Source organism: Notamacropus eugenii, chromosome 3 (genome assembly GCF_028372415.1).
Source record: "Notamacropus eugenii isolate mMacEug1 chromosome 3, mMacEug1.pri_v2, whole genome shotgun sequence".
NCBI classification, from domain to species: domain Eukaryota; kingdom Metazoa; phylum Chordata; class Mammalia; order Diprotodontia; family Macropodidae; genus Notamacropus; species Notamacropus eugenii.
The window spans coordinates 219194010-219208745 of NC_092874.1; the positions used below are offsets into that span (position 1 = coordinate 219194010).

The 14736-nt window shown below is 36.9% G+C and overlaps 1 protein-coding gene across 1 annotated transcript in view; it reads right to left on the reverse strand.

The window, feature by feature from the left end:
- Nucleotides 1-8807: 8807 nt before the first annotated feature.
- The window catches only part of RPAP3 (RNA polymerase II associated protein 3), a 53566-nt gene continuing 47637 nt past the window's right edge, over nucleotides 8808-14736 (reverse strand). Inside the window, exons 15-17 of the mRNA XM_072654484.1 lie at nucleotides 13868-13965; nucleotides 13196-13296; nucleotides 8808-9129 (exon numbers count right to left, since the gene is read on the reverse strand). Of these exons, the coding sequence (XP_072510585.1) occupies nucleotides 9044-9129; nucleotides 13196-13296; nucleotides 13868-13965 (285 nt within the window). The 3' untranslated portion in view covers nucleotides 8808-9043. The remainder of the gene's footprint in view (nucleotides 9130-13195; nucleotides 13297-13867; nucleotides 13966-14736) is intronic.

Sequence of the window (14736 nt, forward strand, 5' to 3'; positions counted from 1 at the left end):
TATGCGAATAAACAGTGAATGAAACAATTCACAAACAGGTTGCTATATTATTATAAACACAGCACAGGTACATAAGTGAATGAACATCCTAGCAAAAGAATAAAATAAAAGCACAACTCAATGTGCAGAAATTTCCATGTGTCACAATGAATATATGCAATTGCAACAAGGCACACTTTACCTAAGCAATTCTAGTGCTACTGCATGCATGTATGTAGAACATCTTCAGGCTCTCCTATAACATAATGGCACTCCATCTCCCGACTCCAGGCATTTTCACTTGACTGTCCCCCATGCATAGAATTCTCTCCTTCCTCATCTCTGCCTCCTACATTCCCTGGCTTCCTTCAAGTCCCAGCTAAAACTCTACCTTCCACGAGACACCTTTCCTGACCTCTCTTAATTCAAATAACTCTGCCCTGTTTATTATTTCCATTGTATTCTGTAGATACCTTATTGGTACATAGTTGTCTATATATTCTCTTTCCTGTTAGACTGAGAGCTCTTTCAGGGCAGGGACTATCTTTTGCCATTTGTCATATCCCCAGGATTGAGCACAATGTCTGACATATAGTAGGCACTTAATAAATGGTTATCAATGGACTGACTGCTTCCTTGAGCCTAGTTCCTCTGAAATCCATTGTTCTTATATTTGACTTGAGTGATGATATAGGCTTACCCTCTTACTATGTAACCCCACTTCTTCCCAAGCTAAGGAGATTTTCCTGAGGAACAGCCTCATAAGCTGTATGCTATGGGAGATGGTTTTCTGACTGGAGAATTTCTCTGAACTGATAAGCCTGAGTACCATTCAGTAGAGCAGATACTTCAGAGAAGGCAGTAGAGAAAAAAGTTTATATTTTTGAATGGTGGAGAGCAGCAGATGTGTGGGGGAGCTGGATTCTCCACACACTCTTATATTTTCAAACCCTACACCTCTAGAGATGACTAGCAACAGAACTCCTCTCCCTCTCTCCCCATAACCCCTGCTCTTTGAGATTATTCACTTCATGTTGGATCTCTTCTACTCTAGCTATAGTTATTGTGGTCTGGACCAAATTCAATTCCAAGGGAGCCTAGCCTTTAATCAGAGAGATTAGGCTGTCTTTTCTCATACTCTGGCTCATTACCTCACCTTCCTAGGGCAAATTATTCAAAGGTTATGCTTGGTGCTCATTTCTAGGTTCCCCCTAAAGGGGAGAAAAAAAAGTATTTCTTGAACCAGGTGAATCTGGTACAGGATAGCTATTTCTTTTTCTTCCCACAAAAGAAATACTAAAAGGCACAAAAAATTTAACACGTATTGACAGAACACCTTAAAAAGGATTCAGTTACAACTTAAAACTATTATTAGACAGAATTCTCAAATTTTATAAAAATACAAAGCAGTTTGTAAAGGGCCACTGTTTCCTTGAATACTAGTCAATCAATTCCTAATCCACACTACTACTGAAATGGGGTGGTTGTCTTGTAGACTGACCTTCTCTGGGCTCATTCTTCTACCTTGCACTGGAGAACACTGGTTCCCAAACTGGAGAATACAACTTTTCTCCACTGAGTGTAGAGGTAACTCTGAGAAGTCATGATATTTTCTAGTACCACTGCTCATGAGCTCCTATCCAAACATGCTTCCATTATTAGCCAGTCTACTGTTTGTAAGTTTTTATTAAAGCAATATTTATTGAAAAGGCATAGAAAGAACACACACAAAATCCCCAAATCAGGGGACAAACACAAGGATCCTGGAAAGAGTGAGCTCAGATCTAAAGGCTTTTAGTCACTTATGTAAAGATGTTATGAGGTTAGGAATACTTTGAGACTTTTGGTCCTGGAAATCCTTTTTTTCCCTTCCACCAAATTTGATTCTGGTGAATCGTATAGACCATGGGCAAGTCAGGTCCCTTCTGAGCTTGGCTGTATCTAATTTACTGCTGGGCTAGATAAAAAAAAAAATCCATTCCTTGCTTGGTAGCACTTCATCATTCATCAGACTCTGCTGTTGCTGCTTCTCCTGCTAGTTATTGTGGGATCTCTAATGGTTTTGAGGCATTTTCCATTCTCACTGGTTGCCTGGTCATTCCCTATTACAATACTTATTTACCCCAAATTAGGAAAGAATAAAACCAAATGAAGCAGAGATGTTATTAGCTCCATACTCACCCAACCCAAAAAGAACCCCAATAGTTCGAAACAATCCTCCTACTTTGAAAGCCACCAGATAAGAAGAGGTTGAGGGGTAAACTTCCTTTAAGAGTTCTGGTTCAATAACCAATTAAAACATGTTTTGTCACTGCAGAGTAAGAACCTGAGTCTTCATGGCTGATAGGAAATAATTATTGGATACTTTATGTGCACTGAAGTTGAGGGGAAATGAACCCCTCTACCATACATACTCAGAAGCAATTCTACTCCAACCTTCTAATATGTGCTTACCTGGACTGTGACTGACAATGCCCCAAATGGAAGGGGCTCAAGGAGGGCACTATTGTAGATGTTCATCCTCTCCAAGAGCATTGTAGTTGCTGCCAACTCTCTTACTTGCTACGAGTTAGCTCTGATCAAAAGGAAACAATTTTAACTTCTTGAATTCACAAGCTTGGATATGTCCATTTAGCAATACTCATTCACCTAACCTAAGGAAAAAATAAAACACAAAAAAAGCAGTCCCAAACCTAGGATCAAGCTTGTCTAGGGAAGATATATTCTCATGATAACATGGAGGCCAGGGTATATTCACATGGAGTAGAAAATAGGACAATTTACCTCTCCACGACCCCTCATGGGAAGTGGCTTGAAACAAATAGAAGGGAAGAGAGCCCTTCGGGAGGGGGTTGGCACACTACCTTTTAAATAACCAGTCATTGGCAATTCCTGCTTAGCAGTCAATAAGGAGACTATTTGCCATCTCAAAGCAAATGTCCTTTAGTATTCATTTCTTCATGAGTGAAAGTAGATCCCAAAGCTCCCACATGGTCAACCAGAAACCAAGGAAAGCATCTTAGCATGCTCCATGGAACTGGAAGTCATCATATAATAACAAGATTTATGTTATCAAAATTTTTTGTCAATCACTTTTTCCTTGGAGTCTTACAATCACATTTAAAATCAGCTTTCTAGATATTATTATCCTGATTTTACCAATGAAAAAAAAGAGGCTGAGGGAGATCAAGTTACTTGCACACAAGATGAATATACAAGTTCTGGGATTCAACCCCAGAACTTCCTGATCCAAGTTTTTTTTTTTTCAAACCTTGAAATTTGAATAATAATTCTGACCCACAATCAGAATTCAAGATAACACAAAAGCAAAATCAAATTATCATTTTGCCAAACCATAAAAGGACTTCTTCTGAACCATCCATCTTCAATATATTTATAAAACTACCTTTTAACTAATTCTGGTCTAAGTACAACAAAGTATTAAATTATTCTGCCCAAGAAATGCCCCTAAATGCCAATAATACAATGTTAACCTTTACATTATTCCATTCTCAAATGTTGACACAAGTGGTTTAAACATCCTGGTCATCTGTAAAAGAAAACATTAATGCATGCCAAATCCTCTTTGGGAAAAAGAATAGAGACTGTTCATTCTTTTATGTTCGTGCAGAAATGTGTCAAGAGTCCTTAGACCTACCAGTGCGTTGATCTATCAAATTCAGTTAAACATCAATGTAGAAACATTTATTCAAGTTCTAACATTTCACACTCATTTCAAAGGAAGAGTATAAGACTCCAGGCCCAAGTCAGGTCTGTCTACTGGAAGTTTAGGTCCAACATTGTAATGAAAGGAAAAACTTGGAAAGCATTTAACAATGAGTAAAGGTGGGTTTACATATTCATGTTAGGGGAAAGATGTTTAGGGCAGGGAAGAGATAGACGTTCATCCAGGTTAAAATGTTGACTCAGTTGAGTAGAGTTTTTCACCCCTGTTCATAATGCTGGTCTATGATATAAATAAAACCACAGATAACTGGCCCCAAGCTAGCATCCTGGCTATTCTGTAGCTAGATAACCAGGAAATTTCATCACTAGCCCCAATTTTAGTCCCTTCAGTCAATCAAATCTCAAAGATTCTTTCTATACTTTTTAAAGGAAAAACTGGCCTAACTTTCATGTGGGTGGAGAGTGATTGGAGCTTAGGATATTGTTCCCACAAGAGAGAGGAAAAGGTTTCTCTTTGCTACTAGGAAATTGTTTCTGCTCTTTATCCTTCTTATTTTAAAACTAGTTCAGTCAAAATAATTTGTCATTTCTTCAGTTCAAAAAGTAATCTATGTACCTGTCACATTAAAGGAAAAATGAAACTTTTGAAATTATCCTCATTTTTAACATTGTAAAACTCCTCTCCTGGCCCTACCACTAAATTAAAACAAGAGGTGGCTCACTGAACTTTTTTTTCTTTTGGGGGTTGGTGGTGGTAATGATCATCAGATCACAACTTTCATCTTAGAAATTGACAAAGGCTTGATCTAAGTTATCAGCAATACCTCCAAGAAGTCCCTAAGCTCACAGTCTGGTAAGTCTGGATCCAGACAGCAGCCTCCACTTTTGGAGCCCTTAGTCTAAAGACCCTGGGGGAATCAAGTTGCTGATTTGAGTCTTAGTCCTGATTGGTGTTCCTGGGGTGAGGAGGAGCAGTGGCGCTGGAGCTGATGGTGGAGCTGATGGCACCTGTGAAAAGGGAATCCTACTTGCATTTCCAGGGAAGAAAAGAACATGCCACCTTACCTAATTAACATGCCATAATATAGAATGTGTACATAAAATGTTAAGAAAATGTCGCATATTCAAGATAATGTCTTGGGTTAAGAGTCTCATAAAGAATGCTCTAAAGGCAGTCCCATTTGGCCTTGTTGCAATAGGAAGAGATATTTTCTGAATTTACTTAAGAGAATGAAGGAGCTGTTAGGTCCATACTCTTTTTCTGATTGATTAGTTCAGGCTCTGGCCCTTATTGAGGGTTCAAAAATGATCTAAATGATTATCACTGGTAATACAGATATTCCATAATTTTGGGGGAAACATAAGTTCAATTCATTTCTCACATATCCAATCAAATTTTTTTCATTTCCAAAATGTTGCTCTTAAATGAAAACATATCCAGTGTGACTAAAATTCCAACTTATGAGCACACAGGAGCAACTATAACTGTACTAAATGGTTTTAAAATGGTCATTTTTGTCATTTTGAAAGGCTTTTCTTCTTGAAAAAGTCAAGATTTTTCTCTTGAATTTGAAATGCTTATTTTTCTTTCTTTCTTTTTTAGTCTCTAAATCCTGTTATTAAAAGCTTCCTTCCATTTATACACCATGTCCTTTACAACCACAGGGTACTTTTTTCTTTTACATTTTATTCTTATTTTACATTTCAGGTGAAAGTTTTACAATCATCTTAATTTCTTTAACTGATACCATCATCCCTAGAGCCTTCTCATTATGTCCCATTCAATTCAATTTAGCAAGTACTTTTCTGATGCCTCTTTTGTGTACGGCATAAAAAACATCTTTTTAATGTCACTCATACTAATAATGATATTAATAACCCACATTTGTATAGTTTTTTAAGATTTCAAAGTATTGTCCACATGACAACCATGTGAAGTAGATAGAACAAGTATTATTCCCATTTTATTTTTTTTATTTTTGTGTGTGCCAGTTTTAAATACATTTGCTTTCTTTCCTCTTGTTGAGAAGAGAGAGGAAGGGGAGTCATGCAGACGTCATGAGCCATCACACAACATGAAGAATGGGCTAGGACAGAGCCAGCAGGAGGAGGGTGAACACTTTCCCATACTCAGTCTGTTCCCCTCTTGTCAAGGTTACAGTGCAGGCCTCCATTCAACTTTGATCCTAAGTAACGGAACTCCTTGGTTGGGCTCAACAAGTGCCTGCCATGCGGAGGGCCAGTCTATCTCCACTTTAAAGCTCAAGTAAGGGCTGTGATCAGAGGCCTGAGAGGCTGGGTGAGGCCTGATGGGGGTATCTTCTTCATGACTTGGCATCAGAATCACCTGTCCAACCTCTAGTGCAGCGAAGTCAATGAAAATAGAATCTGGACATCCACGTGGACACCAGTGGATGGATGGGGGGCTCCCTTCACCTCTTCCCCACGGTCCTCAGAGATGCCCTCTGGGATGACAAGACCTGCATTTCCATGGAGGGCTGCTGTCGAGATCCCACAAAGTAAGAGCGGGATGTAGATCACGTGTCCCTCGTTAAAAATAAAAAGGGCAGGTAAAAGAGACAACCAGGTATTTACAACTTAAGTGTAATGTAAAAAGCGTATAGATTTTGTTACACCCCCCCCCCCCCCACTAGGAGGTGTGAAGTTATTCAGTGAACTTATTGGAATTAGGGCAGCTAGCTGCTAACTGATCAAAGCTCAACCACACTTCTGTTGTTCCTTTAAACAAGACACTCTCTAGGGCAGAAGTTCTTAACCTTTTTTTTTGTGTCATGGGAGAGTCTAGCAAACCCAGTGGAATCCTCCTTTAAAGAATATTTTTCCACTCATGAAATAAAATATGTGGGATTATAAAGGATTATAAAATTATCCATTTATCAAATTAACAAGTTCATAAACCCCAGGTTAAGAACTTTTCTCTAGAGAATCAGTCATGTCAGGACCTCCCTTCTGGTGTAGTCTACGTGTGTCTCTTAGCAGGAGAATGCTCCCCAGTTTTATGTGAGGAATGTTTTGTAGTTACAGTTTTTATGACTTTTTTTCTTTTTGTGATTTTTCTTTTCAATAAACAAATGCCTTTGCTTTAAATTGTGTCATTTGGGTAACTGTCAAAGTTAAATGCAGCAATGAGACTTCATGAATTATAGTTATGAAAGTGCAAACGCAGAGTTATCTTGTGAGTTATGGCTTTGCTCGTCGTGGGAGGACTGCATAGTTTCTCCATGTTAAGTACAGCAGGGATTACAAAATTTTCACTTCCCAGAAATAATGGGAAGGAGGAAATCTAATTTCCACCCCAAATAAGAGAGTTCTGATAGCATTTCCCTTTGCAACTGTGAAGTACCCAGTCTGAGAAACCAGATGGCAAAGAACTGTGAGATGGGACAGCAGGAGTCCTATCTGTAGAATTTAATGGAGGTAGACTCCTCACCTCAGTTGGTACAAACATGACAGGAGGTACATCAACACCTCCTGGAAGGTGGTGAGCACCACAAGTTGAATGACACGGTAGACATGGCACAGCCAAGAGAAGAGAGCATGGGAGCTTCAAAGAGGAGTGTATACCCTGGCATCCCTACCCAATATGCTAGGAATGCCTTAAGACAACGCTGGGTGCCAGGGGAAGGATTGTTCACGAGCTCACTATATTGTTCTTTTCTGGAGTACAGGAATGTGTATTCTTAGACTGGTAAATAAACTTGTTCCTTCTTTAAACTGTGTAAACTCGTGTATTTCTCAGGGGAGCTGAAAGCCGGCCATTTGCTAACTTAAGGGTATGCAACTGATGCTCGCAAATTATCTGGGTGGGGGAGAGCATGCCTCAGAAGTAGAAACCTCCCAAATATAATTAAACCCTTCTTACAGAGAAGATACTCAAGCATGGGATAAGTGGGTTGAGACAATGCTTGGCTCATTGCATTTTGGTTCAGAGACTTCCGAAAGATTCCATGTTTCCTTTGTGGTGTGGCCATCTTTTGTTACCTGAACAACAAAATTCCTGTTCATTTCTTTCCTATGTAAAAAAAATATATATATATATGTATGTATGTATGTATATGAACTGAGTTGTAGAGGTGCTTGAGGGTTAGAAAAAATAGATCATTCTTAGGAGAAAAGTAAAAAATTGTTTTTAGGTTCACTTGATCAGAAAGAACTGGGCTTAAAAGTACTCACTAGTGTTTAGCGCAGATTGTTGCTACTATAGTAGTACAATACTTTGCTTTGTCAATTCTCTCTTCTCCCCAATAGCTGCTGATCAATGCTGAACTTTATATTAATTATACTTGGTATTTAGATTGTGGATACTTAAAATGTATACAATATTTTCCCCTAACAGAATGCAAGACTTTTGTAGACAAATTTTTTTTCATATTTTTCTTTTTAACTTCAACCCTCAGAATGTGTTTTGTTTAGAACTTGTTTGCTTGATTAAAATGAAGATCCATTATACTATATGTCTATTACATGTATCACCTTGTGCTAGGCTCTACATGGAAAGTACACTATCTGCCTTTTTAATTCACCAAGTTCATTCTTTTCCAGCACAATTTCTGTGAGGTATGACTCATCATGGAACAATCACATTCCATTTGATTTCCTGATTCATCTACATGGTAAGAATGTGCATTTTTATCTATAAATCTGATGATAATAAGGACAAGTCATGGCTCCAGGAAAGGCTCTTCACAATTGCCACTAGTTCTGATTGGAATCTCAATAAAGGTGAGTATGCACAGGAGTGGGGCACATGATTTCTAGGACCACACAAGTGACTTCACAATTCTGTTTTCATGCTCAGTGTTTCTTGAATTCATTTCCCTGTGCTTTTTCCTTCCTAACAATTAATTGATAGCCTTCACTATAGTTGTCCCTTCCCTTTTCAGGTCACTTATTTTTCCTTTCCTTTCCATTCCATTCCTTTCCATTCTGTTCTTTCCTTTATCATTCCAAACAGTTTGTACTTTGCATCCTTTTAGTGGCATAATCCTCCTCCTTACTGTCGTATTAATGAATTATTGTATGTGCTATTGTATCGGAAGCACAACATGAACCCAGGCCTTCCTGACTTCAAAACTAGACACACACACACACACACACACACACACACACACACACACAGATTTGCTTCAAGATATTTATATTTTATTTTCACAAAAAATTTATAAATAGTATACTTTTAAGCACATCACATTAGTGCAAGTCACCATATTATTCAATTGACCAACATATCTAAAGAATATTGTTTTTTATACAACTTCACAGCCTTCAGAAGCAGACCTATATAATACTTTGTCTTCAGTAGGAAAAACAGAATTTTACTTATGAAAACAAAAGGACAATAATTTCGTAAAAATTATCAACTACTGTATCTTTTCTTGAGTTCTTCAAGAGAATTATCCTTCAATCCCGAGTTTTCCAGGTGATTAAATAATGCACATGTAACTAGAAGAAAAGAAAAATAAATATTATTAAAAATTTTTACCTCAATTCCTTTTAAAAATTGATATTCTTCCAATAATGCATATTACAACCCCACAATGCCTTCTCATTCTGTGCAATTTTCATCCAGGCCTTTCCAAAAATTCTCTAAGAGCAAATTTCTTCTCAGAGTATATATCTAGATAAACCATGTGAGAATCTCCTAACTCAAGACTTGTCAAAAGAGTCTACCTATTTCTGGCAATTCACAGGCACAAATGACACCACAAGAAGTTACCTAGGAAGCCCTGCCAAAGATTATGAGGTCTTAGGTGAGAAACTGAAGATCACAGCTGCATAGTTGGTTTTTCTATCATGCTTACTGAAGATGAGAGATGCAGAAAAGAAATATTTGGGATGAAGAACAAGGTAGGATGTTAGTGTCTCAGTATAGGCTTCTGATTTCTGGACCATGGTTTAAAATGCAGAAATGTCAGGCTTGTGGTGAGTAACTAGAATGCACCTAACAAGTGTTGGTAAAATGGATTTGCTCAGAATTGCCAATCTAATCAAAAGGGTTTTAAACTGAAAAGGAACAGGAAGGAAAACAAAACTGCTAGTATATATCCACCAAGTCAGGCAGATGCCAGAGAGCAGTTAGGATGTAAGAAGAAAAGCAGCTGTGATACCAGAAGTTCAAAGAGGAAAACAATTCCAAAAAGATGGCAAGTAACAGATCTGTGGCTTCCACGGGAGAGTCTAGGCAACAAACAAGGCAAATTTGGGTTCCTCCTTGCAAAGAAAACAAATCTGAATTACAAAATATTCCCAACCACATGAAATACTACTACAAATCATTATGAAAAGAAATGTAAATCCAAACAACTCTGAGGTCTCAACATATATCCAGGAAACTGCAAAGGAAGAGCAGCTGGCTGCTGAAAGTCTAACACGCTAATCCACTGTGGGCAGTGACAATGAATTGGTGCAGTGATACTGGAGAACTGAGACTTGTGCTACTAACCAGCTGATTCAAATCTCATTGCTATGTATGTATTCCAAAGAGCTCAGAGATAGAAAAGTTTGCTACATGTGAAAATATTCAGAGCAACAGCTCTCCCTGTGGTCACCAAGAACTGGATACAAAGTAGAGACATGTTGACTGGGGAATGGCAAAACAAATTGAGATACTTATACATTATCGAATATGGAATATGTTACGCTATAAAAATATGAATATTAAAAAATGAACAGCGCATGGAAAGACACAAACTAGTGTGGAATGAAATAAGTACAACTAGGAAAACTATACACGATAACTACATAGCAATGTACATTGAAAAGAACCAATAAAACTGAAAGTAAACATAAAATTTGACCCAGTTAAAACTGACCAAGTTTGACCCAAAGAGTTAAAAATAACACACTCCCTTCTTTCCACTGCATATTCTTTCAGATTTGGTTGTTGTGGTGTTTACTTTTGTTCAACTACTATTTTTTTTTTTTATTGCTAGGAATACCATGCCAGGTTAAGGAAAGGGAAGGGATATATAGTTAGAAATGAAAGTGATATATAAAAATATAAGTGTGTGTTTTTAAAAACAGAAGACTGATGTTCAGGGTAGGGAGGATGATGATGATGATACCTAACAACAAAATGAAGGCAGAGATGCTCAATTATTATTTTACTTCAGTTTTCTCTACCAAGAAAAATGACCTTTGGACTACAAATGTTAGAACAAAAATAGCAAGAAAGCATTGCTGCCACAAGTGAGCAAATAGCAAAAGAACACCTAGCAACATTTGATGAGTCAAAGTTACCAGGCCCAGAAGACCTAAATCCTGGGGTACTGTGAATGAAGTGACGTAAGCAACTGTCAGGGATATTTAAGAATGAGAAAAACAAGATAGGTATTGGACTAGAAAAGGGCACATTCCTTGACTTTTTTTAAGGGAAAAGAATAAACTCTACAATATCGGTCAGTAAGACTGATTTTACTTCCTGGCAAAATTTTAGAATATGTTATTTAAAGAGATGGCTAATGAACATTTAGAAAAAGAAGCTGTAACTACAGGAAGCTACCATGGTTTTATGATGAACAGGCACAGACTAATCTTACGTCCTTCTTTTTGCCAGGGTTACTACTGAGAATGCAGTACATACCAGTGTTACCATGATTCTGGCACAGCCTTTGAAAAAGGATCTCTCATGTTATTCTTATGAAAAAGATGGATGATATTTTGGATAGGTTTGAAGCTAGCTGAATGGCTAAACCCAAAGAATAATTACTAATCATTGCATTTAAACTTGGGGGTATCTCAGAGATTTATGCTTGCTTGGTCTTTTGCTTTTTTAACAGTGATCTAGATAAGGGTATAGATGGAATGCTTATCAAATTTGCAAGGATGTGGCACAAAATTTGGGAAGGACCATTAACACAGTGGACAACAGACAGAATCCCAAAAAGTCTGGGCAGGTTACAGCACTACTCAATCTAATAAGATAAAATTTAATAATTTGAGTTCACAGAACTAATTTCACAAGTACAAGGTGATTGGAGAGAGTTTTTAGGAAAAGACTGAAGGTTTTGGTGGAATATAAGTTCAATAAGCCAAGGTACTCATTAGGATCCATTAACAAAGAATGCAGTGTCCAGGAAAGTGGTGGTCTTACTATACTGTCCCTTGATAATACCACATCTGGAACACTGTGTTCAGTTCTAAATACATTTTAGAAAGGACATTCATAAGAAGAGAATCCAGAGGACAACCACAAGGACAGTAAAGAGTACTGAGTTTGAGCCACATGAGAACCAGGTAGAGGAACCTGAGATGATCAGACTAGAAAAGGAAATACTTATTACTCATGGGTGACATGGTATCTTTCACTATTTGAAGGGTTATTATCTAAAAAAAGATGTTATATTTGTTTTCTTGGTCCCTGTAGGTCAGAAATAGAAGCAATGGGCAGAAATTATGAAGACATAAATTTAAGCTTTCCATTAAGAAAAACTTCCTACTATTAGAGGTATGTAAAAATGGAATTGGCTGCCTTAGAAGGTAGTGGGGTCTTCAAGCAAAAGTTGCATGGCCATTTGTTGGATATATTGTACAAAGTATTCTTTTAAAGGGATAATTTCACATATAGAACCACTGAGGTGCCTTCCAACTCTGAAATCCTGTGATTCTTTACAGAATATTAATTCCTACTTGACCTTTCCTCACTTAGAAGGATGTACTTTTTTCGGATACCTCTGGCAAGCTTGAATAGATAATTATATTTAATTGGATAAATAGCTTTAAATGGATCACAAGATGAATCTGTTTGCAAGAACTTGGTCCACAATGAGGACAGTACCTAGCACGCATAATAGCAGTATAGAAAAAGATTCCTGAGATACTATAACTAAATTAATTTTCTGCTTAACTGGAAATTAGTCAAAAAACAATTTTGGTTCCAAACTGAAACTATTTTTAAAACATACAAATCTGTTTTGTTGTTGTTGTTGCTTTTTTAACATATACATTATAAAGGAACATAGTCGTCCTCTGAGTATTCAAAATCCTATAGTAGTCAACCATGGTGGAACATGCCTGTAGTCCCTGCTCCTGGGAAGGCTAGGGCTACAGCTGATCACCGTCTGCACTAAGTCTGGCACCAATATGATGAGCCTCCAGGATCACCAGGATGCCGAAGAAGGAACCAAGTGGTTCAGGTCAGGAAAGTGATGCAGGTTAAAGCTTCCATGCCAATCAATCTTGAAACTGGGGCCATGAGTGACTACCATACTTCCAATGTGAGCAAGATAGGAAGAGTTTCCTCCCTCACTTTCCCCCACCAAAAACAAGTTGATGCCACACTTCAGTGTCACTGTAAAAATCAATGATCACGTAAATGTCAAGTAGAGGAAAAGGAGACTGATTGAAATGACTGAGTGCTAGAAGAGACCTCAAAGTTCATTTAATCTGAGTGCCTCATTTTAAAGATGAGGAACTTACCCAAATTCTTACAGATATTAAATATGAGGTTTATGTTTAAAAGACATGCAGGAATTACCAAGAAGGGAAAATTTTTTTTCATAGTACTTACCCCTTTTTTCTGATTCAGACATAAACATTACTGCCATATCAAATCTTTTTAGTTCAGATAATCTTTGTAAAATTTCAAGGATAAGTGATGGTTTTTCTTGGCTGACATGATACAAAGAGGAAAATAAATAATAAATCAAAAATAGTATACTTTTTTCTTTTCATTTCTTTTTTAAGATTTGTAATTAACCTTAAGGACTAGATTTTTCTTTCAACTATTCATTTTTCATTCATTCCATCTTAAAGTAGAATTTTCCTAACACTGTTCTAATGTCTCAGAGACTTAGGACTTTTTCCATCTGAAAAAATTCTATCTTTAAGTTTCCTAGGCCTAAGAATCAAATCAAGTAAAATAAGTTGAAAAGGATTATAATATATCCATTTTTGTGTAATTGGAAAAGATAAATTAGCTTATTTATCTATTATACTCTGCTCTCTTCTTCCCACCCTTTCCCTAGAGGGGAGAAAATGTATTTTTCCCTCCTCCTTTGCCATTTTGCTTTCCAATTTCAATACTTAATTTCTTTGAAGTTTCTGCAATCATAAAAGTACTAAATGTAACTTCATTACATTTACTAAAATAAACAGTAAGTAAAAAGCAATGAATTTCCTACATTACAGTAAAAAAGTAAACCTTAGTAACATATTAAGACAATTAAGAAACTCAACTTACTCAATGTAAAAATCGTGCAGAATTTTCAAAATTTGGTTGAATACATCCGGCTCTAAGGATTTCTGAAACAGCTTAGGATATAAGGAAGGCTCAATTTGCTTGGAAAAAAAAATAACAGTTATAAAAGTTATTAAACTAAGTATATTGGTTTATAAAAATCATAATCATATATCCCATTTTTCATCAGCCACTTATGAACGGAGAACAAATTTTGAGATGAGGAATGACTGCTAGCCATGTTGTAGTAAAATGGACCTGCAGATCTATACTGAATTCAAAGATTCAGTAAGATGTACAAAAATAAATTATAGTCTATAAAAAACACAAGATAATCTTCCCAGCTTATTCAGGCCTGGAAAACAGAGTTCAAAAAAGAAATACCTTTCACAGGAGACTCACCCATCTATCAAAGAGTTCTCATGGAACCAAAAATGACTTTTTCCCCATCTGGTTAAAGATGGAGGTTTATTAAATTTTAAAAGGGCAAAATTTACTAAGTGGATAATTTTCTCCAACCACATGAAACCCTAACAGCTGGAAGACAATTCCTACAATAAGGATTTTTTCACTATTTTGAAGACGTCAACCTAAAAAACACGTTAAAGGTTCAATATATGCAATTTACATTCACAGCTGATAAACTGTACAATAGGATACAGTGTAAAGAAAAACAAACTCTGACCAGATACTTCAGTTTACTCAGAATGACATGTCCAAAATAGAACTTCTTTCCTCTCCAAAATCTCCCCATTCCAAATTTCCCTACTGTTGTTAGGCCCTACCTAGACTCTCTCCCCTCTTTTTTTTTGGTATTCTCAGTGCCTAGTACATAGTAAACACTTATTAAATGCCCGTTGACTGATTATATG